We start from the raw sequence: 23747 nt of genomic DNA, 5'->3' as shown, positions 1-23747 counted from the left end.
TCATTGATGAGCAGTTGAGCACAATTGATGAATAGAATGTTTTGATGACGTAGGACGACGGCACGTGATAATCAGTTTATTCGAGTCCGTCGCGAGAATAGGTAAACGTGTGGATGTAACGAAATGTGTACGGTGAACAACGTAACATTTATACAGGAATTTTAGTGAATAATCTTGCGAGTGCGATGAGTGAAATTTGAAGTGATTATAAATATCAAGAATGTGAGGTGCGATGATAAGTGAATGAGTGTGAAATCCTGAAGTGAGAGAGGAGAAAAAAAGAAAAATTTATCAAAAGAATTTCGGAGCTTGATGAGCTCACGAATTCGAATGCGGCGGAGGTGATGCAGTGTCGGTTCCTGGGAGCAAAACGAGTTTGACCAGTGGCCGGACAAGCTCCGAGGACGCAGTGCGCACAGTGACTACACGTGTCACGCCGTCGTCTCCGGGGTGCAGCCTTGTAATTCGGGCGAGTGGCCACCGGGTTGGAGGCGTGATCTCGGATCGCACCAGGCACAGGTCACCGATGTTGGGGCCGACTTCGCTCCTGGTCCACCTTGGTCGAGACGCCAGTGCCTGAATGTATTCGCGCGACCACCGTTGCCAATAGTGGTCGCGCATTTTTTGGATGAGCTGCCAACGAGACAGCGTGTTATTCTTCGCGTCTGTCAGCGACGGCTCGGGAACGGCCAGAAGAGGAGCCCCAACCAGGAAGTGTCCGGGCGTGAGTACTGTGAGATCGTCTGGATCGTCGGTCAGTGTCTGCAGTGAGCGCGAGTTGAGGCACGCCTCCACCTGTGTGAGAAGGGTGGTCATCTCCTCGAAGGTGAGCGTTGCCTCACCGATGACTCTTCGAAGGTGGTGTTTCGTGGATCTGACGGCCGCTTCCCACAGTCCCCCGAAGTGAGGCGCCGCGGGTGGGTTGAACCTCCACCTTATGCCGTCGGAGGCTGCTGCTTGCGCGATGCGACGGCCGTCGGTAGTTGACGCACGGAACATCTCCCGGAGTTCCCGACTCGCTCCAACGAAGTTGGTGCCGCAGTCCGAGAACACTTCGTGACAGAGGCCTCGTCGGGAAACGAAGCGACGGAAGGCAGCCAGGAACGCCTCGGCCGTGTAATCCGATGCCAACTCGAGATGAACCGCCTTGGAGCTGAAACAAACAAAGACGGCTATAAAACCTTTATGTGCTCGGTGGCCTCGCCCTTTGCCGGTCCGGATGAGGATCGGGCCGGCGTAATCAACTCCGGTACGCAGGAACGGACGAGCAGGAGTCACCCGCTCTTGAGGGAGGTTACCCATCATGGGCTGCGGAGTAGCAGTTCTCCATCGAGTGCAGTTGACGCAGCGGTGAATCAGCTTCTTCACGACTGCTCGGCCTCGCGGGATCCAAAATCGGAGGTGAAGCAGCCCAAGAGTCAGCTAAGTTCCTCCATGCAATGACCGCCGATGGCAGGAGTCCACCAGGAGTTGAACTATCCAAGACTCCGGTGGTACGATCATGGGATGTCGTTCGTCTTGCGATAGGATGGCATGTTTTAGTCGGTCTCTGACTCTCATCACGCCATCGTGATCGAGGAAGGGACTCAGCTTAACAAGTGGACTGCGGGGCGGCACTGCGCGTCCTTTGCCCAGTAGTGCGACCTCGTTGCTATAGTGCAGTGTCTGTGAAGTGCGGATCCATCGTATTAGTGCGTCGTCGATCTCGTGTGGTTCGAGTGTTGGCGCGATGTTCGTGGGGTGGCGCGTCCTTGACGATGTGGTTTTGTGTCGCCAGCGAAGACACCAAGCTGAGACTCTCACGAGCTGGTGTAACGAGGAGAAACGAAGGAGAATCTCTGGCTCAGCGATCGCTCGGTTAACGACATTCAGTGAGCTGGCGGCTCGTTGTTCGGGCAGCTCGGCGTCGGTCACGTCGCAGTCGTCACTCGGCCAGAAGGGTTGGCTCCGGAGAAGCCAAGCGGGACCCGTCCACCACAGCGGATGGCTGACCAGTTCGCCGGGCTGGAGTCCTCGGGAAGCGCAGTTCGCTGGATTTTCTCGCCCGGGCACGCGTCTCCACTGAGCCTCTGGAAGGTGCTATTGAATGTGTGACACCCGATTGGCCACGTATGTCTTCCATCGAGATGCGTGTCCCTGGATCCAGAAGAGAGCGACCTTGGAATCTGACCAGAGGAAGACAGGCGCTATGGACAGTTTTAAGAGGGCGCGGGTGTGAACCGCAAGATTGGTCAGAAGAGAGGTAGCGCACAGTTCCAATCGCGGTAGTGATACTGGCTTCACTGGAGCGATCTTGCCCTTCGCCGCCAATAGGTGCAATGCGGTGTGGCCGTCAGTGATGGAACGGAGGTACACTACCGCGGCGTATCCTCGCTCCGAGGCATCGGCGAACTCATGGAGTTCGATTCTTGTGTTCGGTCTGTCGCTGCCTAACCAGCGCGAGACCGTTACCTTGTTGAGGAGCGGAAGTTCAGACAGGAGATTCCTCCATGCTTGAGTGTCCGCCGTCGGAAGTGGAGTGTCCAGTCTAATTTTCTCAACCAAGCGGACTGGATGAGGATTTTTGCCCGCATGGTGACCGGAGTGAGCCACTCTAGTGGGTCGAACAAGCGTGCGGTCTCGGCGAGGACGCGTCTTTTTGTGAACTCCATGACTTGCCGGGCTTGAATCGCGTAGGCGAAGTGATCACCGGTCGGGTGCCAGAGTAGTCCTAGAGTTGAATGGGCTTCAAGTGACCAAGAGTGTGGTGCTCTCGTGAGTCGGTGCTTCTGAGGAACTCCAACCAGAATGTCGGGGTTGTTTGCTGCCCATTTCCTCAGCGGAAACCCGCCCGCCGTGCACAGGCCGCGTAATTCCTTCTGTAGCGAGGTGGCTTCCGACGCGGTGCTTGCTCCAGTCACGATGTCGTCCACGTAGGTGTCCGTTTTTAAAGCGATGGCTCCTCGCGGGAACCGCGAACTCTCGTCGTCAGCGAGCTGGTGAAGAGTCCGAATAGCTAGGAACGGTGCGCAGGCTAGGCCATATGTGACCGTCATCAGGCGGTATTCGCGGACGTCGTCGGCATCGTGCCGCCAGAGAATCCGCTGGTGATCGCGGTCTTCTGGGTGGACAAGGATCTGACGGTACATTTTCTCAATGTCCGTTACCAGAACATAGCGGTGCCAGCGCCAACGTAGGAGCACGTCAGCGAGAACTGGCAGGAGGTTGTTGCCTATGAGCAGTTGGGCGTTCAACGAGGTGCCGGACGTCGTTCGTTGTGACCCGTTGAACACAACTCGGAGCTTCGTGGTCAAACTGGAATTCCGCAGCACTCCGTGGTGTGGTAAGTAGCATGATGCGGTGTTTTGTTCCTTTGGCGATGCGTTGACTTCCTTCAACCTGTGTTGCAGGTTCTCGTATTCAAACATGAAGGTGCGGTACAACTCCCCGAACTGGGCGTCCTGAACACAGCGACGCTCCATAGCGGACAGCAGGCGCTCGGCCGGCTTGCGGGTTTCGGGGAGAGACGGCGACGATCCAGAGAACGGCAGTCTCACCAAGTATCGTCCGGTGGACGTGCGGCAGTGAGTGCGGGCGAAGAGCTCCTCGCACTTCTCTTCCTCCGGGATGAGAGTGACCGCGGCGGAGGACTCCTTGTCTTACTCCCAAAACCGCTGAACGAGCTCGTTCAGCTCGTGGTCGACGGTGCATTGATGCGAGTTGTGGTGCCTGTGGGGTGTCGCCCTGCGGCCTCCCGATAGAATCCATCCGAAGGCTGTCTTCTGTGCGATGGGCTCGTCTCCGCGTCCCTTGCGAAGCCCATCCTGCAGGATGGAGGAGTACACATCAGCACCGAGAAGTAAATCGATCGGATCTCGACTAAGGTACTGAGAGTTCGCCAGAGAAAGACCGCGCAGGTGTGGCCAACTAGTGTTGCTTCGGATGATGGGTCCCTGGTAAGACGAGAGGCGTGGAAGGACATACGCTTTTACAGGGAGGGCTTCTCCTGTCACCCCAGAGGAGAGGCTCATAAGTATCTCTCCGCGAGTGGTTCCGGGTGATGCCCCTCCAATATCAGCGACTGACATCGAGGAGCGGACTCGCGGCAAGCGCAAGCGTTGCGCTAGAGCCTCAGAGACCAGGGAGACCTCTGATCCCTGGTCGATCAGCGCCCTGACGGCTTGAGGTCTTCCCATGTGATCCGCGATTGTGATACGTGCGGTGGCGAGGAGGACCGCCTTGCGGTCCGACGAGAGTCGAGTCGTGGACAACGCGTTTGCTTCGCCGAGTCGAGTGTACGCGTCGTGTAGTAGTGTGTGGTGTCGAGATTTACATGTGAAACAGGTTTTAACAGACTGATACTTTGCCATCAAGTGGTTGCCGAGACAGTTATAACAGAGTCTGTTTGTTTCTACGATGTTCTTTCTCTCGCTCGCGGGTTTTGCCTTAAATTCAGTGCACTGCATGAGGGAGTGCTTCCCCTTACACACGGCGCACTTCGAGAAGTCGGAAGTGTTTTTTACAAAGTGCGACTTCGCTGACCGTGAGGTTTCTCCAGATTTTGCGGATTTCGGCTTCGCGGCGTTTAGGGTAAGTATGCGCTTTGATATGAAATCTTCTAGGGTGGCGTGGCTCGGCGGATCGGCGGAATCAGACGTCGCGGACTCCCATTCGAGCCGAGTTTGCTGATCAAAGAGCTCGACTACGAGATAGTTGAAGAGGTCCATCCCGTGGGAAGCAATGGGCCTGTCGATGCTCTCCTGAGCGTTGACGGCAGTCGTGACGGCGTTGAATATGCGGCTCAACTCTTCGGCGGTCTCAACCTTCATCTTCGGCACGGAGGTAAACGCGGCGAAATTGGCTCGAATTAACTCTCGCTTATTCTCGTAGTGCCGGCTTAAGATCGACCATGCGCGCTCATAATTGCTCCCGGTGATTGGCAATGGACGAATCAGTTTCTCCGCAGGACCTTGCAAGCACGACCGGAGGTAGTGCAATTTCTCGACGTCGGAGATTGATGGATTGTCACCGATGATCGACGAGAAGAGATCGCGGAATGCTGGCTAATCTCCGTACGCGCCAGAGAACGGCTGAAGTTTAATACGCGGTAGCGAGGTTCTTAGCGAGTGCTCCTGGACTGACTCGGTTTTCGGCGCGGTGGACACCTCGGGTTTCAGTCTATCCGCGTACCCGGTTAACATGCTTCGCTGAGTCACGTAAGTTGTCTCCGCGACATCAATAAAATCTGATTTGGCGTACACACTTTCATGATACCTCTCTTTCAGAGCCGCTCGAATGAGCTCGTGCTGAGCCTCGATTTTTCCCCACAGGTTGTCGAGGATGGTGAGACGAGCTTGAATGGCGCCAAGGGTGATGTTTGTGATACCCATCTTCCTGAGATTGTCCACGGAGCGAGACATGCGACTGTGGATCTCGTTCTGAGCCTCCAGTAGCGCTCTTAGGCACTCATTTTTGATTGTTTGTCTGTTTAGGATGCACTTCATCACTTGAGAACTTCACCCACGAAACTGCGGATGCGGATATAATCCGGCTCAAAGGACCAGAAATGTTCGCGAGTGAATTCGAACTGCCGCGACGGCGAAGAATTTGAGTGCGCGACGAACGGTCGACCACAGATAGTTTATTAAAACAAAAGGACTCCACACGATTAGTAATGAAGACGATCCACGACACGTAATTTTTTTTGTATTTTTGATTTTTATTATTAGACGACACCACAATTATAATTTAATAAAAGAAATATATATATATATATATATATATATATATATATATATATATATATACAAGGCTGAAAAGCTAATGTGCTTTCAGATTATCGAGCGGCTGAGTACGGCGGTTTATCGAAGCGGTTTATCAAAAATGCGGTTTTGCGAGAAGTGCTAGACTGCGCCCGTTTCGTGGAAGTCGCGTCTTTTATTGAAGTGCCCCTTTGCGACGTGGGCCAATGATTTCAATTTTTTGGCGGTGACCTCAGGGCTCGTGGTCTGATAGGCTACTGCTGGGTTTTGACATGCCAAAATTTGCGGTTGGCATGCGCGCACCCTTTTTCGATCAGCTGATTGGCAATCAGCTGATCGTGACGTATGGGCGCGCATGCCCGTGCGCTGTTCTGATTCTGCTGACGGTTGATGTTGTTGTTATGAATGTTTATAATGTACGTTTCTTGTGTGATAGAAAAAGCGGTAGATAAGCGAGCGGTTGAGTTTTTTCTGGATGTTCGAAAAATCGAGAAGGTTCTGAATACCCGTTAATTTTGAATTCGAGAATGATTTTGTAATATTTCAGCTAATACTAATTTTGATTGCGATGCATGTTATGAATGACTTTTCTCGTTTCTCGAACAATTGCAATTATTTTCATTGAACAAATGGGAAATAAAAATTTTAATTTTTGCGAAATTTAAATCCCTAAGTTGTTATAGATAAGGAAAGATCTCCGATGTCGTTGAAGCGAAAGCAAGAAGGAGGAAGGAGAAAGCGAGATCAAAGACGAATCAAAGAATTTCGAATACTCGCTCGCAAGACTCGCTTTTTCTTATCTTGATATAAACAAAAAACCACCGCGCGGCAACAACGCACGAGCTCGCGAATCGGCCAGCAAGTCTGCCAAGGAAGGGAACCGTGTACACGTACATAACTCTTTCCCTGTGTGCGGTACTCCCTTCACTTGTTATTACGTGCTGTTGCGGCTGGAATCTGGCAGTCTTGTACGGCCAGTCGCCAGTCGATATTTATCGCCACTAAGGCCTACGACCTACAGTATTTTGTGCGTGAAATATATTTTGTGCAATTATGCCCAGGCCCAAATGTAAGTATTCTCTCTCTCCCCCCTCGCTCCCCCTCGCTCTCTCCCCCTCGCTCTCTCCCCCTCGCTCACTCCCCCTCGCTCTTTCTTCTTCGCTCTCTCTCTCTCTCTCTCTCGATCTTTTACTTTTACATACAGTGTATGAAAAATTATATATGTATATATATATTTTTTTATTTTTTAGCGAGAAGCGACGGATATATTTCAAGAATGCAGAAGACGACGGCGCCGTCGCCGTCACCAACGCGCACGAAGGTGACAACGGTGACCAGCGCGCAGATGACGACGGCAACGATGTCATCACCAGCGTGCACAAAGGTGGTGACGGCGACGGCGCCGTCCCTAGCGTGCACGAACATGGCGACGGCGATGGAGCCATCACCAGGATACATGATGACGACGGCGCCTCTATCAACGGACACGATTGTAGTAACGGACACGATTGCGACAACACAGAGATATTTTTCCGCACCGACGGCAACACCAGGATATGTGCCCGCACCAGTGACGGCGCCGTTACCACCGGGCACAAGAATGCTGACGCCACAAAATATAAAGCAGGTAGGCAAAGAAATAAATATTGTATATATTTAATAAACAAAATGATGCTCTTAACCGCTCCAAATTATAACTTGAAAATAATTATAATAAAAGTAGGAATTAATTTTATTTCAAAGATTAAATAAAATATTAGTAAATTTCTAAAAATTTCTGAAAATAATATAACTAAAATCACTAATATTACTATAAATATAATTAATTTTATTGAATTTATTTCTAACTAAATAACTATAAACATTAATTCTAAAATTCATATTCTTAATAACAATAAATCAAATCAAATCAAATTTTATAAAAATCAAATTTTTATAAAAATCCTACTTTAATTCAAATCATATCTTTAAATAATAAAAATAAATGAATAATAATAATAAATCTAATTAAAAAGCAAATATAATAATATATATTTTAATTAAAAATTATATATATGTTGGTAAGTCAATTCGACTAATGTGGCGACATCTAATTATCTACGTTCTTATTAGTTGATTCTGTTCTGTTTTATGTATTGTCTATGGCTCGAGTACTTTTCTTTGTCTTGTCTTGCCTTTGTGCACGTGTCACTAATAAACGAGGTATTAATTCACAAATCGCGTGTGATTCCTAAAATTCCCGCAAAGTTCCCACAGGTTATGGGCCCAGGAAGCTAAAAGATTAAAGTGAATTTCCTCGAGAACGATCGAAAAGATCGCAAAAGTGAGTGAAACTCGCGAAGGTTATTTTTTCACGTGTGCATTAAAAACTACAGTAAAAATGAGCCAACTAAATATAAGAATCCAACCTTTGGATAGAGACAATTACGATACATGGAAAGTGCAAGTAAAGGCTCTCTTAACAAAAGATGATACTTGGGGTTACGTCTCGGGCGAAATAGCAAAACCGACGGGAGATGACGCAGCCATCTTGCAGTGGTTTAACAACGATGCGAAGGCCATGTCGGACTTGATCCTCTCCATCTCCCCAGCCGAATTGAAACACGTAAAAACATGTGAGACTTCTAAAGAAATATGGAAGAAATTACAGTCAATCCATCCCCAAGGACCAGCGTGAAAAGCGATGTTACTCAAGAGCCTAATCCATGTAAAAATGAAGGACGGAGACGACATGCACACACATCTCGCAAAAATTTCTCGGACATCGTAGACAAGTTAGAAGATTTGGAACTAAAAATAAATCCAGAGCTTGTTACGATTCTTATGCTATATAGTGTACCGGAAAACTACGAACCTGTTTAGAGTGGCAATAGAAACGCGTGAAAAGCTCCCCACACCCGAAGAATTAAAAATCAAGCTATTGGAAGAATTTCAGTCGCGAATAAGTGCTGAAAAAGCATCGACGACGACTGTTTGTCTCGAAAAATAAACTTAAAAGACAGAATGTACGAAATTCCGCCGAAAAGACGAATGATGAGCGAAAAGAAGTGCTTTAAGTGTAAAAAGTTCGGACATTTCGCAAGATACTGTAAGAAGCAATCAAATGCTCAGAAAAAGAATAGTGAAAAATCAAAATGTGCGTAAGTGGCCATGAATACATGCGCGTCTGTCGGAAGTGTACAGCGCCCAGGGGCAGCCATGGTGAAACGGCGAAACTCCTGGTGCCTCGACTCTGGCGCCTCCTCGCATATGTGTCGCGACGAATCCGTGTTCGAAGAGATTCGTGAAGATAATAAACTAACCTTAAACTTGGCTACGACAGACTCAACGAAAATTCACGGAACCGGGATTGTCAAACTAAACGTGAGTGATAAAGTGACAGCTGTATTAAAAGATACACTATTCGTGCCAAATCTTCGTTCAAACTTGCTTTCACGGCGAAAATAACCAATTATGGACACGAATTACACTTAGAAAAGATGGTGCAACGATTGTGAACGAAAATAATGAGAAGATTATAAAAGCAAAGCGAGTAGAAAATCTGTATGTCATTAACGAAACAAGTGAAACTGCAAGCATCGCGAATATCAAGGAAAATTCGTGGTAAAGACGTCACGAAAAATTCGGTCGAAAAAGTTGCCTACTTGTGAAGTATGCATACAAGGAAAGCTTGCGCGAATTTCGTTTGACAGATTGAGTACAACTAGCTCTGAAGTGTTGCAATTAGTGCATACTGACATTTGCGGCAAAGCTGCCAGATCTTCTCCGCAAGCAACATGCAACGCGCAGTGGAGGGAGTAACGGAGATGTGAGCGTAAGCGTACGTGTGAGCTCGGCGCTTCGGCTAGCTTCAGATAAAAGAAGAGGACAGAATACAGTTTTCTGTCTCCTTCTTACCAAGCAGGCAACGAAAGCGACGGGCGACGGGCGACGGGCGACGGGCGACGGGCGACGGGCGACGGGCGACGGGCGACGGGCGACGGGCGACGGGCGACGGGCGACGGGCGACGGGCGACGGGCGACGGGCGACGGGCGACGGGCGACGGGCGACGGGCGACGGGCGACGGGCGACGGGCGACGGGCGACGGGCGACGGGCGACGGGCGACGGGCGACGGGCGACGGGCGACGGGCGACGGGCGACGGGCGACGGGCGACGGGCGACGGGCGACGGGCGACGGGCGACGGGCGACGGGCGACGGGCGACGGGCGACGGGCGACGGGCGACGGGCGACGGGCGACGGGCGACGGGCGACGGGCGACGGGCGACGGGCGACGGGCGACGGGCGACGGGCGACGGGCGACGGGCGACGGGCGACGGGCGACGGGCGACGGGCGACGGGCGACGGGCGACGGGCGACGGGCGACGGGCGACGGGCGACGGGCGACGGGCGACGGGCGACGGGCGACGGGCGACGGGCGACGGGCGACGGGCGACGGGCGACGGGCGACGGGCGACGGGCGACGGGCGACGGGCGACGGGCGACGGGCGACGGGCGACGGGCGACGGGCGACGGGCGACGGGCGACGGGCGACGGGCGACGGGCGACGGGCGACGCTGCTCGCTCCTCGCTCCTCGCTCCTCAATATCTCGATATATGCTCGATATGTTTCTCTGTTACAGCTTTTCTTTATGTTTTATATTTTTGTTACAACTGTGTGGTAAATATGTATAAATATGTATATATAAATAATATATTTATTATATATATTTTTTTTTCTTATTTTTTTTTATATATTATACGTTTATATATACATATTTATACATATTTACCACACAATTGTAACAAAAATATAAAACATAAAGAAAAGCTGTAACAGAGAAACATATCGAGCATATACAGGGTGAGCCATTTTAATTAACGCACGCAATTATTTCGGAAACAAAGCATTTTAAAGAAAAATGTTTCAGACAAAAGTTTTATGGTTTCGAGGGGGCCATAAGATGGTATCATTGGTTTGACTTTGAAGAGTTATTTGAAGGTCACATGAAAGTCACCTTCAATTTCTTAAATGGAACCTACTATTTGTCATTGCATATTCTTGTAGCTGACATCGAGAGCTTTCCAAAACACTATAATTAAGTACCTTTTCGTTAAGTACTTTTTGAGTTATGAGACTTGAAATAATTTCTTAATTCTACATAAACCGTAAAATATCTAGTAAAATATTCATTTTTCGATTATCTTACCTTAATACTTTTACGTACAAAATAATGAGAGGAATCAATTGGTGTAAAGAAAATACATAGTTGTTTTGAAGAAAAAATATGTAATTTGCAATTAACAATTCCATATTTTTTCTTAAAAACAACTATGTGTTTTTTTTACACCAATTGATTCCTCTCATTATTTTGTACATAAAAGTATTAAGGTAAGATAATCGAAAAATGAATATTTTACAAGATATTTTACGGTTTATGTAAAATTAAGAAATTATTTCAAGCCTCATAACTCAAAAAGTACTTAACGAAAAGGTACTTAATTATAGTGTTTTGGAAAGCTCTCGAGATAAGCTACAAGTGTGTGCAAAACTATATAGGGTGTTCCATTTAAAAAAATTGAAGTGACCTTCACGTGACCTTCAAATGACTCTTCAAGGTCAAACCAATGATACCATCTTATGGCCCCCTCGAAACCATAAAACTTTTGTCTGAAACATTTTTCTCTAAAATGCTTTGTTTCCGAAATAATTGCGTGCGTTAATTAAAATGGCTCACCCTGTATATACAGGGTGTTTCATTTTAATCCGACCAGTCGAATATCTCGAAAACCAAGCCCGTGAGAGAAAAATATTTCAGACAAAAGTTGTTTGGTTTCGAGGGGGCCATAAGATGGTACCATTGATTTGACCTTGAAGAGTCATTTGAAGGTCACGTGTAGGTCACTTCAATTTTTTTAAATGGAACACCCTATATATTTTTACACATTCTTGTAGCTTATCTCGAGAGCTTTCCAAAACACTATAATTAAGTACCTTTCCGTTAAGTACTTTTTGAGTTATGAGGCTTGAAATAATTTTTTAATTTTACATAAACCGTAAAATATCTTGTAAAATATTCATTTTTCGATTATCTTACCTTAATACTTTTACGTACAAAATAATGAGAGGAATCAATTGGTGTAAAAAAAACACATAGTTGTTTTTAAGAAAAAATATGGAATTGTTAATTGCAAATTACATATTTTTTCTTCAAAACAACTATGTGTTTTCTTTACACCAATTGATTCCTCTCATTATTTTGTACGTAAAAGTATTAAGGTAAGATAATCGAAAAATGAATATTTTACTAGATATTTTACGGTTTATGTAGAATTAAGAAATTATTTCAAGTCTCATAACTCAAAAAGTACTTAACGAAAAGGTACTTAATTATAGTGTTTTGGAAAGCTCTCGATGTCAGCTACAAGAATGTGCAAAAATATATAGGGTATTCCATTTAAGAAATTTAAGGTGACCTTTATCTCACCTTCAAATGACTGTTCAAGGTCAAATCATTGTCACCATCTTATGGCCCCCTCGAAACCAAACGTATAAGGTGCTCAATTGCGATGAGACTTCCAATCTTTATGCAATATTTACTTGAGTTAACCACGGATTAATTGTTCAAAATTACCGCCGTTTTGTTGGATACAAAGATCAAGTCGTACCCTGAATTGTCTTATTGTTCCAAGTAAAACATCTCGAGGTATTGCTGCACAAGCTATACGAATGCGTTCCATCATATTATCTCTCGTTGTTGGCCGTTGAGCATAAACAGCGTTCTTAAGATATCCCCATAAGTAAAAATCTGGAGAAGTTAGGTCAGGTGAACGAGGAGGCCATGCAACAGGATCACCTCGTCCGATCCACTTGCCATTGTAATGGGTATTTAAATAATTGCGAACAATGTGTGCATAATGCGGCGGTGCTCCATCTAATTGGATCCACATCCTTAGCCTTGTTGCTAAGTCCACATTTTCTAGTAATTGTGGTAAAATGTCTCTAAGCAAACTTAAAAAGTTTTGCCTATTCACGTTCTCTTCAAAGAAATAAGGACCAATCAAATAGCCATTGACGATTCCACACCAGACCATAAGACTCCAGCGGTGTTGATTGTCTATGGACCTGAACCAGTGAGGATTTTCATCTGACCAATAATGGCAATTATGTCTATTCAATTCTCCAGTATTTTTAAATGTTGACTCATCTGAAAAAAGAACATACCGGAAAAAGTCTTGATCTTCTTGAATCATTCGCATTGCCCATCGACAAAAACGTATACGCAAAATCATATCATTTGGGGTTAACTGTTGAGTTAATGTAATGTGATAAGCGTGATATCTTCTCGCTCTCAATATTCGCGATACTGTTGCTTGAGGTATGCCTATTTCTCTTTCTATTTGTCGAGTACTAATGTGAGGATCAAGATGAATAATCGCTAAAATGGTAATAACACGCGGATCGACAAAAACGTATACGCAAAATCATATCATTTGGGGTTAACTGTTGAGTTAATGTAATGTGATAAGCGTGATATCTTCTCGCTCTCAATATTCGCGATACTGTTGCTTGAGGTATGCCTATTTCTCTTTCTATTTGTCGAGTACTAATGTGAGGATCAAGATGAATAATCGCTAAAATGGTAATAACACGCGGATCATTTTCGTCGTATTCGTGGTGTCGGCGTTGACGAACAAGAGCTCCATTTCGAGCTCTCTGAACGAGGGTTTGAATTGTGACATTATTGGGGTGTCTCCTATTGGGGTAGCGTTCTGCATAAAGTCTTGCAGCTGCTGCATAATTGTTTTGACTTTGTCCTAAAATCATTATCATATCAACAATGTCGTTGGCACGATAATCAGCCATGTTCCAATTCAAAAAATTTGTTTGAAAAAGGTAAATTGGAAAACAGACTTTTTTTCAATAGAAAATGACGATGCACAAAAAAGTAAAATCAATCAGTGTAAAGAAAAAACATAGTTGTTTTAAAAAAAAAATATGTAATTTGCAATTAACAATTACATATTTTTTTCTTAAAAACAACTGTTTTTTTTACACCAATTAATTCTTCTCATTATTTTGCATATAAAAGTATTAAGGTAAGATAATCGAGAAATGAATATTTTACTAGATATTTTATGGTTTATGTAAAATTAAGAAATTATTTCCAGCCTCATAACTCGAAAAGTACTCAATGAAGAAATACTTTATTATAGTGTTTTGGAAAGCTCTCGAGATAAGCTATAAGAATACATAATAAAAAATTGGGGGTTCCGTTTAAAAAATTAACCTTCATTTTTGCTTATTACTTTATAATTATTGCGAATTTTGCAAAATGGTAGAGGACTTATCTTCTTAGTTTGACCCAATCTATCATCACTTTTCGTTTGGTCCCTCACAAATCGGACACCCTGTATATATCTCGATATATGCTCGATATGTTTCTCTCTTACAGCTTTTCTTTATGTTATATATGTATACACACACACGTTTTGCGATATATTTAATATTATTAATTTTTTTATATATCTAAAATAATAAAAAAATAAAAATGTAAGTGGCGACTTTCCACACCACCCATGAGGTATCACCAATGGCGCGTTAGGTTTTTCATGTGGACCTTCGCCTGAAGCCCTATTATACCACATTGTTTTATATTATATTTTAGAAGGAAGAAAGTATGGGAAAGTAAAAATAAATACTCCCTGAATTATTTTTTGTTCTTTATTTAATATATAGTAGTGATATAATAGTAGTGATAATTTTTAATAATAGTCGGGCCGCCTCCTCGGCCTCGTCGGCCTCTTCGGCCTCGACTGCCTCGACTATTTCGGGCGACGCCCCATCCGCCCCTGGTGCCCCTGGTGCCCCTGGTGCCCTGGTTCCACCGGGCATACCACCGGGCACGGGACTGGCCGCCTCCTCTTTTTTTTGAGTTGTTTTCTGAAAAATAAAATAAATTATAATGATGCATATATATATATATAATTTGATAAAATATAATTTAAATATATAAAAAAATAATATACTATTTTGCTGCTGCGCCTGTTGTTCCTGGTGCTGCTGCGGCGGTTGCGGCGGCTGCTGCTGCTACTGCTGTTGTTGCTGCTGGTGTATATATAACTGCAGCTGCTGATGCATCAATTGCTGCTGATGCAACAATTGTTGCATCAGCTGTTGCATGTTGGGCTCTTGTAGAGCGAGCGCGCCCATTTCTTCATTAATTTCCTCTAAAATTTAGAACAATTAAAAACATAAAAATTTCTTAGTATTTTGATACAAATAATGATTTACTTACGAGACATGTTGACGCTCAGCGCAAGTTCGTCTTGCCGTCTTTTCGTGTACTGAGAATGAGGCACACTTTGTTCATTTGTTTCATGCCGTTTCATTTGTTTTATGCCGTTCATTTGTTTCGCGGCGTTTTCATCAGATAATCTTGTCGCCTTGTACGCTCGAGTAAACGTATTTTTTTATACGTGCCTTGTGAAATCTTGATGTTCAAGAAACTATCACAATCCCGATTGTGAGTGTGTTCTGATTATTTAAAATTCCTACATATCTTTATCCTTTGTAGTCTTTATCTTCTTTTATTCACTCTTCTTTAATTCTTTGTTTCTGTATTTTTTATTTCATAAAAATGTGCGATGAGTTAAAAAAAAAATCTAAGCGAAGCTTTTCAGAGGCTTGGCTCAATGATGATCGAATTAAATGTTGGATACGAGTAGATATGGGCCACTATGGTGCGTCAAAATAAACCCCCACCACTCGACCCCTGGCGCCGTGGGCGTGACCGGCTGAAGTGGAGGGAGGCGTTCTGATTGGTGGAAACAATACCCCACCTCCCGAAATCTCGATTTTGATTGGCTTGCACCATAGTGGCCCAGAATTTGATTGGCTTGCACCATAGTGGCCCAGAGTTTGATTGGCTCGCACCATAGTGGCCCAGAGCTGCGATTGGTCGACGCCCCTATGTCGGGGATTTATCAAATTTTTATTTCCCTACCTCCACGGTACTAGACTCGAAAAAGCAAACCTCCTCTCGCTCCAGCTCTACCCCACCTGTACAGGGTTCCGAGTCAAATTCCCGTTACCTAGCCCTTAGTCGCTCTCGCTACGTCTTGGCAGAACGAACCCCCCACCTACCGACTTTCGGGGTAGCTGGTATATGTCTCGAGGAAACAATCCTTACCTCCCCACTCCGTCTCGGGGCCCGCTATGGAATATCGAAACAAGCCCCTCCGTTCGAACGGTTCATGACGCGCTTTATCGGAAAAAAAAAGGCAAAGCATCTCAGCAGGAGACAATAATTATTATAATTATACTACATTGCACTACAGAGGTAAAAAGATGAACATGCGGATGATGAACGCGAGGCGGGGGTGTTATAAAGGAAGAAGGAAAAAGCTAAAAGTATTAAACACGAATTAAGATAAAAAATTTTCACATTTATTAATATTTTTCAAAACCAGGCATTTTTTATACAATTTTTGCTTATTATTAATATACAGAAATATATACAAAGAAGAATTATATTTATATTGTTATAAATTTTACATTTTTTCTTATGCTACTTACAATATTTATAATTCTATTTTTTTAAATAAAATCGGAAAATGCGCGACTTTTATTTAAAAAAGGAAAAGACGCACAAGAAATAAGAATATTGTTATACCGTCGCATATCCGTACGGTAACGAATATCTGTTATTGATAAATCTACGCTTTACTAATACCGGCGCACATATTTTTGTTTCACTTCGCGTAACAATTTCATGAAACGCCGTACGTCGAATCGCATTAAAGCGTAGATTTATCGAAGTTTCGTTATTTTCTTCTTCTTCGTTTTCCTGTGTGTCTTTTTCTCTCGCTAATAGTAGTTTTTTTATAGCATTAAAATTAATTCGTCGCGAGTTCTCGTAATTGAGAGTAATACCCTTAACTTTACAAGTTTCGTGAGTATTACCCTCCGGTGTTCGCACGATGTAGGCGTAAAATTTCGGGCCCCCGGACACGAACGCCTCGATATAGCTACCACGGCCGTAGCTTTCGAGTTCATCCGTCATGTCGCCTAGAAAATTTCCCGTAGGCGGCACGTATTCGTTCGAATCACCGGTGCTTATAAAAATACACGAATCCGTATCGTAATATAATACACGACGATCTAAACGTTCTAGGTACTCGTACAATTTTAAACGCGCTAGTGCAGTCGTATACGCTGCTATCACGACGTTTGTTATCGGCGAGGGAACGAGAGCCTCTTGTCGCAGTCGCCACGAAACATACATTACCTCGTCATTCACGGGTAATATGTCGATTATCTCGTATTCGGCGCTCGTTAATAATGTCGCGAAACGTTGTTGTGTTTTTACGATTTCGGTAGTCGGCAAATTGGATCGTTGGCCGAATTTTCCCCAGAATGAATTTAAGCACAGTTTCGCAACCGAGCGTAAAGCGGGATTCCGCGCGATGTTTCGCTTATCAAGAACGATACCCTCAGTTTTTTCATATTCCCTCAAGTATCGCTCTTTTGCCTCGTCGTTTTCCCCGCATTCGTTCGGCCAACCACTGGCTTCCTGTTTAAGCTGTAAAAACGTATTAATATATTCGGCGAACAATCCACCTTGCCGCGACGCACAATCGTATTGGCTAACTCTATATTGCCAAATTTCGCTTACCGACGTTACGAGATAACCTTTCTCGACGGCCTTGCGTAATTCGCAGGTTACCCAGGTACCCTCGAATTCACGCTCGCTATCATTATGAGTGCACGGTGTCTGAGAAAATGTTTCGCAGCAACTACGGCATAACGCGAAGAGTAATTTTCCTCGCGCGCAATGCGGAAGTACGGGGTGAAATAAATCACGAGGAGGGAGTACTCTACAACGTATGAGGCCTTTGAGCAAGTCGAAATTATAATTCGGTGACCTTCCGACTAACGCGCTACATTCATCGCCGACGTAAATTTCCGGATGACCGATCGGAAAAGCGCCCGTCTTCAATACAAACGGGTATAAAGAGCATACGTCGACGTAGCGTATTTTCTCCGTACCTGTGACTTCGTATTGAGTTGCGATATTTCCCGTACGCCCACCGAAAAACGCGTTGCGAAGATCGAGCGGTGGTGTTTCTACCATCGGATGGTTCGCGAGAAAATCATACATTACGCGATTGTCGCGCATTTCTTGGTCGAAGGCGCACTCCCACTTTTCCGACACTATGTATCCCCGCTGACGAAGACGCCATAAAACAGCGAGAGTTCGTTCATATCGCGAATTTAATGTATCTCCGCGATCCTCCCCCGACGAAAGCGCTTTATCGCGATTTACAGTGAAACAAGTTGGACATCCATGCCAAAAGCAACCGTAACATTGCAATACGTGACGCTGCGTCCTTCCCGCAACAGACGTTTCGAAATAACCATCGACGAGCGTACCCTCGATCGTGCGATATTACTGTGCACGCCCCGCGTGATTTATATGACGGACGAGTTCGCGCTCCATCCATATTAGCCATTGTAAGGCTTTACGCGAATGATTGCTCGCGCATCTGTATCCCCCCGTAGGAATAATGCCTATCGTATCGGCTTGCAAAAAGTTTTTCCGGAAAACCGTCATGCAGGTCGAAACAATAGTTGTACATTCCTCGAACGGGCATACATTTCCGCGATCTAGGAAAATTTTTCTAAACGCTACGCACGCTCGTCGAAGAATATCAACATCGTTACGACAATAGCGCACTATCTTGCGTTGGAAGTCGAATACGGTATTTTTTCCCCTCATTTCGGTATGCCATGTGAGAAAGCGTTCGCGATCCTGCGATTTCATGCTATCCGCAGAATAATATTGTACATCGGGTAACGGTCCGACGTACGTTTGATTTTCGATAGTATTAAATAAATGCGGAAAAATGCCCTTATCCTCGGCATCCTTTAGCCCGAAAGCCTTAGGTAATTCGGATAAGCGCATCGGCATATAATTAACGCTATCGATGAATTTTGTGTGTCCCGCGGTTAAAAGAATAATTTTTGTGCCGTTTAAAATTACTTTCGGTTCAATATCCCTACAATTTTCCACGATATATTTCAAGATAAATTGCGCGTCGAACGCTTTCGCATTATGCGCTATACAAATTATGTGTTTAAAATATTTTACCGGACGCGTAACGAAATCTACAAACTGTTTAACCGGATCGCGTTGAAATACGAACTCTCGCACTCCGCACCAACGACACCACACGGACATGTCATTTCCCCCCACGCATGCTTCGCAAATCTGTTGCGCGATGCATAGCGTCGGAATATGTTTTTTTATATTTCCCGTTCCTTCGACCGTCTCGTCCTATCACGTTTCGAAATCGTAAAATACGAAAGCCACACGCCCTTTCCGCATTCATATGCACGTTCGTTCTTTTCCGCGTTATCACTTATGTTCCGTGCTTCTTCTTCTCTCGTGCTAGATATATCTACCTCATCCGGTACCATCGCCGATGAAGATGGCCCGGCAGAGGAAATATCGACATCTTGACGAAGAGGTTGCATATAACACATATGATTGCGCGGTTGTTGTGAACGGCATAATTTGCAATAAGAAACGCCGCATTCGTGTTTTAAATTCGATTTAACGATACGACCGCAACTGTCGCAAAATCGCACGATGCTACAAACATTAGCGCGAGTTCTAGCGTCGTATGATTTGTCGCTACGATGACGCTCGAAACACCCTGCACCGTAAAATAACCGATTGCACGTGTCGCATTTTATTTCAGCGTAAGTGGAATTGCACGGTGGTACGGATAAACATCGCGGGCATTTATTTAAACACCGGTGACTATTAAGGGCAGTCTACAATGGCAGTAGCAGTAGGTCGTAGCAGTCGTAAGCGAAATGAACCAAATCCATTTCCTACGGCTATAATATATGTTCTACGGCGGACGCGCAATCAGAATTAAGAACGCAGAATTCTTCCGTGACTGCGTATGCGCGACCGCCGTAGAACGCACGAAATCCGTAGGAAATGGATTTGATTCATTTCGCTTACGACTGCTACGACCTACTGCTACTGCCATTGTAGACTGCCCTTTAGGCCTATCATTTCGAAAGTCTACATTACACGCTACACAATAATCGCGAGTACCAGCGGCGGCTTTTAAATTTAAAATAGGATTATAATGTTGCGAATCCTCACAATACACGATATTTAATCGCCGCGAGGACTCGCGTCCGAGAGAAGCGAGTATTTCGGTTCCGTCATACAACGGTTTTTCACCACGACCGAAAGTATTAAAATTATATACAACAATCGCGATATTGTCGAAATAACGTTGGAAACGTTCGATTTCGCGAATTCCACAACCCTCTTCCGGTATTACGACACCGGCATTTCTCGTTAATTGCAATGCACATTCGCGTTGTAACGAAGAATGCGGATATCTTATCGCGTTCCATTTCTCATGCAGCTCGCCTGTACGGATATTACCACGCTCGCTATAAGTTTGAGCTACTACGAGGGCGCGAGGAAAGCACAGGTTATCCGAATTATTAATTTCGACTATCGAACGTTTCGCGACATCCCTGCGTGTTAACGCGACGCGACCGCGACCTGAAAGCATCGAGACATTATAAACCCGTATGTTAAATTGGTCAGCGATATCGAGACCACCAGCGCTCTGTGCTAACGAACTCACGAGTCTCCAAATATCCTCATAACTCAAATCGCGCGACGGACGAAAAGATATACCCGCGGGACCACGCGATAAATTCGGCGAATCAAACGATAACCCTACGTAATCGCCCGGTTCGCATGAATTTAACGCATACGCGTGAATTTCACGAAACGCGTTTTCTAACGAGTGATATATATCATCGCCTTCAGTCAACGGTCGTATCGTGAAACTCGCTTCTCTACCGATTACCCTGAATCTTTTAAATTGTCGCGCATTTTCCGATATTAAATTTACAAAATTAAAATTATTATTTCCGACCTGCTGGTGCTGAAGTTGTTGCTGCTGTTGCTGTTGTTGATGTTGTTGTTGCTGCTGGTACTCATGCTCCTTTTCCTCCGCGTCCTCTTCACCCTCCTCAGTCTCGGATGAAATATTTTCCGAGCGGGGTAACTCGGCTACCTCGCCCTCAGTCTCCTCCTCCACTTCTCCACTCCTCCGCTTCTTTTTCTTCTTCTTCCTCATTGCTGCGGGAGAGCGCTGAATTTTGTCCGCCGATAACACCACCACCTCCGTATTGCACTGTTAAAAATAAAAAACCGTATAAATTATAAAATACTATTTTTATTATTTTTATTATTTTAATATTTTTATACTCGAATGTAATCCGTACTATGAATATTAATACAACGAAATAACTCACCTTTTTTAGCAATATTCGCTGTTTTTTATTCCGTTGCTAATATTCCGGGGAATAGCTAATCCCCCAGCGACGAGTTTCTAAAGAAAAATTAAGAATTTGCTGGATTAAATTCGTACATAAAAATATACCGAGAAATAAATTAATGAAGTTACCTTCTCTGGAGGGAGCGTATACATTTTCCTCTTCTTCTTCATCCTCCTCTTCTTCCTCTCTCTGTCTCTTCTTCTTCTTCTTCTTCTTCTACCATTATCACTTCCTCTTCCTGCACTTCTGCTGCCTCCCCGCTCTCCTCTGTCTCTTCTTCGTTAATCTCCACTCTCTCGCGCTCCTCCATCTCTCGCGGAAATTCTAATAATATTTTAAGATTTGAATATTTAATATTATAGAAACAGAATTTTAAAAAGTTTTAAAAATACTTTTATATTCGGATTTTCGTTTTAGTATATATTTTACATCAACATCATCTTACCCGGCGAGAACACTTTGCTATCGGGGCTGCTGACTGCGTATGCGATGTCGGCAGCGTCATCGTCCATGTTTTCCTCGCCGTCGTCATCGTCGTCAAGAACGACAACGGGAATCGCCGGATTTTCCTCGAGTAATCGCGGTCTTCCTGAAATGTAGAATATTTTTTATTAGTATTAATTATTATTTTTATTACTAGCGAACAATTTATCTGAGAAAAATTAGCACACGTTTTTATTACGTGCAAACTTACGTGAAGGACCTGCCTCGGGTTCTTCCTCAGCGCGGCGTCTACGCGAAGGTCGCATCATCTCTGTTCTCGCGGGATTATTGTTTCCTGCGATTATAATTAGTAATTAAATATTTAACTTTATAATCGCGATTTTCGTATTTTTTCATCGAAAGTAAAAATAAATAAAATAAGTAAAAATAATTACCCGCCGACTGGATCCTGCTGTAGTTTTGGAGTAGGTAGGTTACATGTCCGCCTACATCCTCCTCTTCTTCATTTTTCTTATCTCTTCTCAAGGCTCTTCGTGCACCAATTATTTCGCCGGCAATATTTAGTAATTCCGTGTCGCCGTCGAAATGCCCCAATTTATATAAAATTGCCAGCATTGTATCGGAGCAGACACACGCGAAACTCGAAAATACACTATAATTATGTTCACTTGTTTCTTCACTTTCCGTTAATTTGGAAATGTAGCTTGCGAAATTTATCTTTGGAGATAAATTCGCAGCCAACTTTACACAACTTGATATCAAATTTTTATTACACGCCATTTTTTCTCAAAGGAATAACACGCGAGTGAAAATCGTACAAGTTTCCTCGGGCGAAAAAAATCTCGAAAATGCTTATATTCGGTTAAACGTTGTCCATTTTATGTTTTTTCCCCTCTCAAAAAAGGAAAACCTAACAAACCTTTATCAGCGCTCGGAGAAGCCCCGAAAAAATGTAGAAAACGTTTGAAATTTCTTGTAGTCATACCGTATTGTAATTATATTTTTCATCGTAGCGTGAATAATCTATTTGATTTTTTATTTTGTTTTTTCGAAAAAGTAACTGACGCCAAGCATTTTTCTAATTACCTTAATTAAGTATTGGTATACGCATATGATTTCTTAAAAACTAAGCGTGATAAAAAAATTTGTAATTATTTCATTTGTCAAAGATTTTTATTCCGCGTCGACCATAGCTATTACACGAGTAGAATAAATTTTTAAAATTATTTGTTTCTTTATAAGAAAAAATACTCGTTTAATGCTAATAATAATAATAATAATAACAATACACGACGTGTTGCTGCGTGTTCGCAGTAAAGGACAGAAGGAGATATTGGGAGATATATTGAAAACGCAGTAAAAAAAGTACTCTGTGAATTTTTTTAAGAAAAACTTGATATTTATTATTATTACATTTATCGATGTACGTTCATTTATTGGTTTTCATAAAATTTTCGTTTCTGTAAAATTGTACGAGAAATTTCATTAAATTTAAGCGAAAGTATCTCTACAATGCTGAAATATACATCTAAAAATGTTAAATTATTAATTTGAGTTCGGACACTTTGTTCGATTTCTTCATAATTTCCTTTAATTGTGAGTTTTATAATTTCACAATCTATATACGACGAGGGAAGTTTTAATTCTATTTCGTTTATTATATAGTTAGCACATGTATTGACAGTATCAACGATATTAATTAATTGCGACAAATGCGTATCTACGCATTTTATAATATTTTCCAAGCCGAGGAAAGTAACTTTCTGCATCACGATAGCGATGTTATAAGTTTTTCGTTTCTTCAACGGAGGCTGTTCTTCTTCCTTCTCGCCATTAGTCGCGGAATATTCGGTGGTTTCCTTGTATGCCACTAGAATAGCCCTCGCGCCATAAGCGCTGGTAAAGTTGATGGTGATATTGTTAATAATAATCGGACTTAATCCCCCCGTTCTTTTTTGATCCTCGTTCAAATACTGCCTCATATGATCCATGCAGCTTTGAAATTGCTGCCATGTGTCGAAGTCGAAACAAATCCCATCGGCATTATTGCTCGTTAATTTAACAATTGAAACGAAGCAGTCTTCCTTCGTCGATTGCAATCCCACTTGTATCTTCTTAGTGAAGGATGAATTAAGTCCATATGTTGTTGATAGCAACAAATGTCGGTTTCTTCCGTCGTTGCCGATTTTATTGTC

General features: G+C 44.0%; 3 protein-coding genes and 1 long non-coding RNA gene across 4 annotated transcripts; all 4 read right to left on the bottom strand.

The window, feature by feature from the left end:
* Positions 1–318: 318 nt before the first annotated feature.
* On the bottom strand, positions 319–1568 carry LOC145960866 (uncharacterized). Its single transcript, XM_083080557.1, has 3 exons — positions 1564–1568; positions 1299–1517; positions 319–1153 (listed from the first exon to the last, which is right to left on the bottom strand). The coding sequence occupies exons 1-3, from the start codon at positions 1566–1568 to the stop codon at positions 319–321; spliced, it is 1059 nt and encodes a 352-aa protein (XP_082936683.1).
* A 511-nt stretch (positions 1569–2079) lies between these two features.
* Positions 2080–3461, bottom strand: LOC145960865 (uncharacterized). The gene is made up of 2 exons (XM_083080556.1): positions 2659–3461; positions 2080–2593 (listed from the first exon to the last, which is right to left on the bottom strand). The coding sequence occupies exons 1-2, from the start codon at positions 3459–3461 to the stop codon at positions 2080–2082; spliced, it is 1317 nt and encodes a 438-aa protein (XP_082936682.1).
* Positions 3462–12326: 8865 nt separating this feature from the next.
* Positions 12327–13013, bottom strand: LOC145960864 (uncharacterized). Its single transcript, XM_083080555.1, has one exon. The coding sequence runs from the start codon at positions 13011–13013 to the stop codon at positions 12327–12329; it is 687 nt and encodes a 228-aa protein (XP_082936681.1).
* A 7922-nt stretch (positions 13014–20935) lies between these two features.
* LOC145960479 (uncharacterized) lies at positions 20936–21277 on the bottom strand. Its single transcript, XR_014435374.1, has 3 exons — positions 21237–21277; positions 21085–21161; positions 20936–20963 (listed from the first exon to the last, which is right to left on the bottom strand). It is a non-coding gene; the product is annotated as an uncharacterized LOC145960479 (long non-coding RNA).
* Between the last annotated feature and the right edge of the window lie 2470 nt (positions 21278–23747).

Source organism: Camponotus vicinus, unplaced genomic scaffold (genome assembly GCF_025532165.1).
Source record: "Camponotus vicinus isolate PSW18456_S1 unplaced genomic scaffold, iyCamVici1.0 SCAF_10, whole genome shotgun sequence".
NCBI lineage: Eukaryota > Metazoa > Arthropoda > Insecta > Hymenoptera > Formicidae > Camponotus > Camponotus vicinus.
This window is presented reverse-complemented; position numbering and strand designations above follow the sequence as displayed.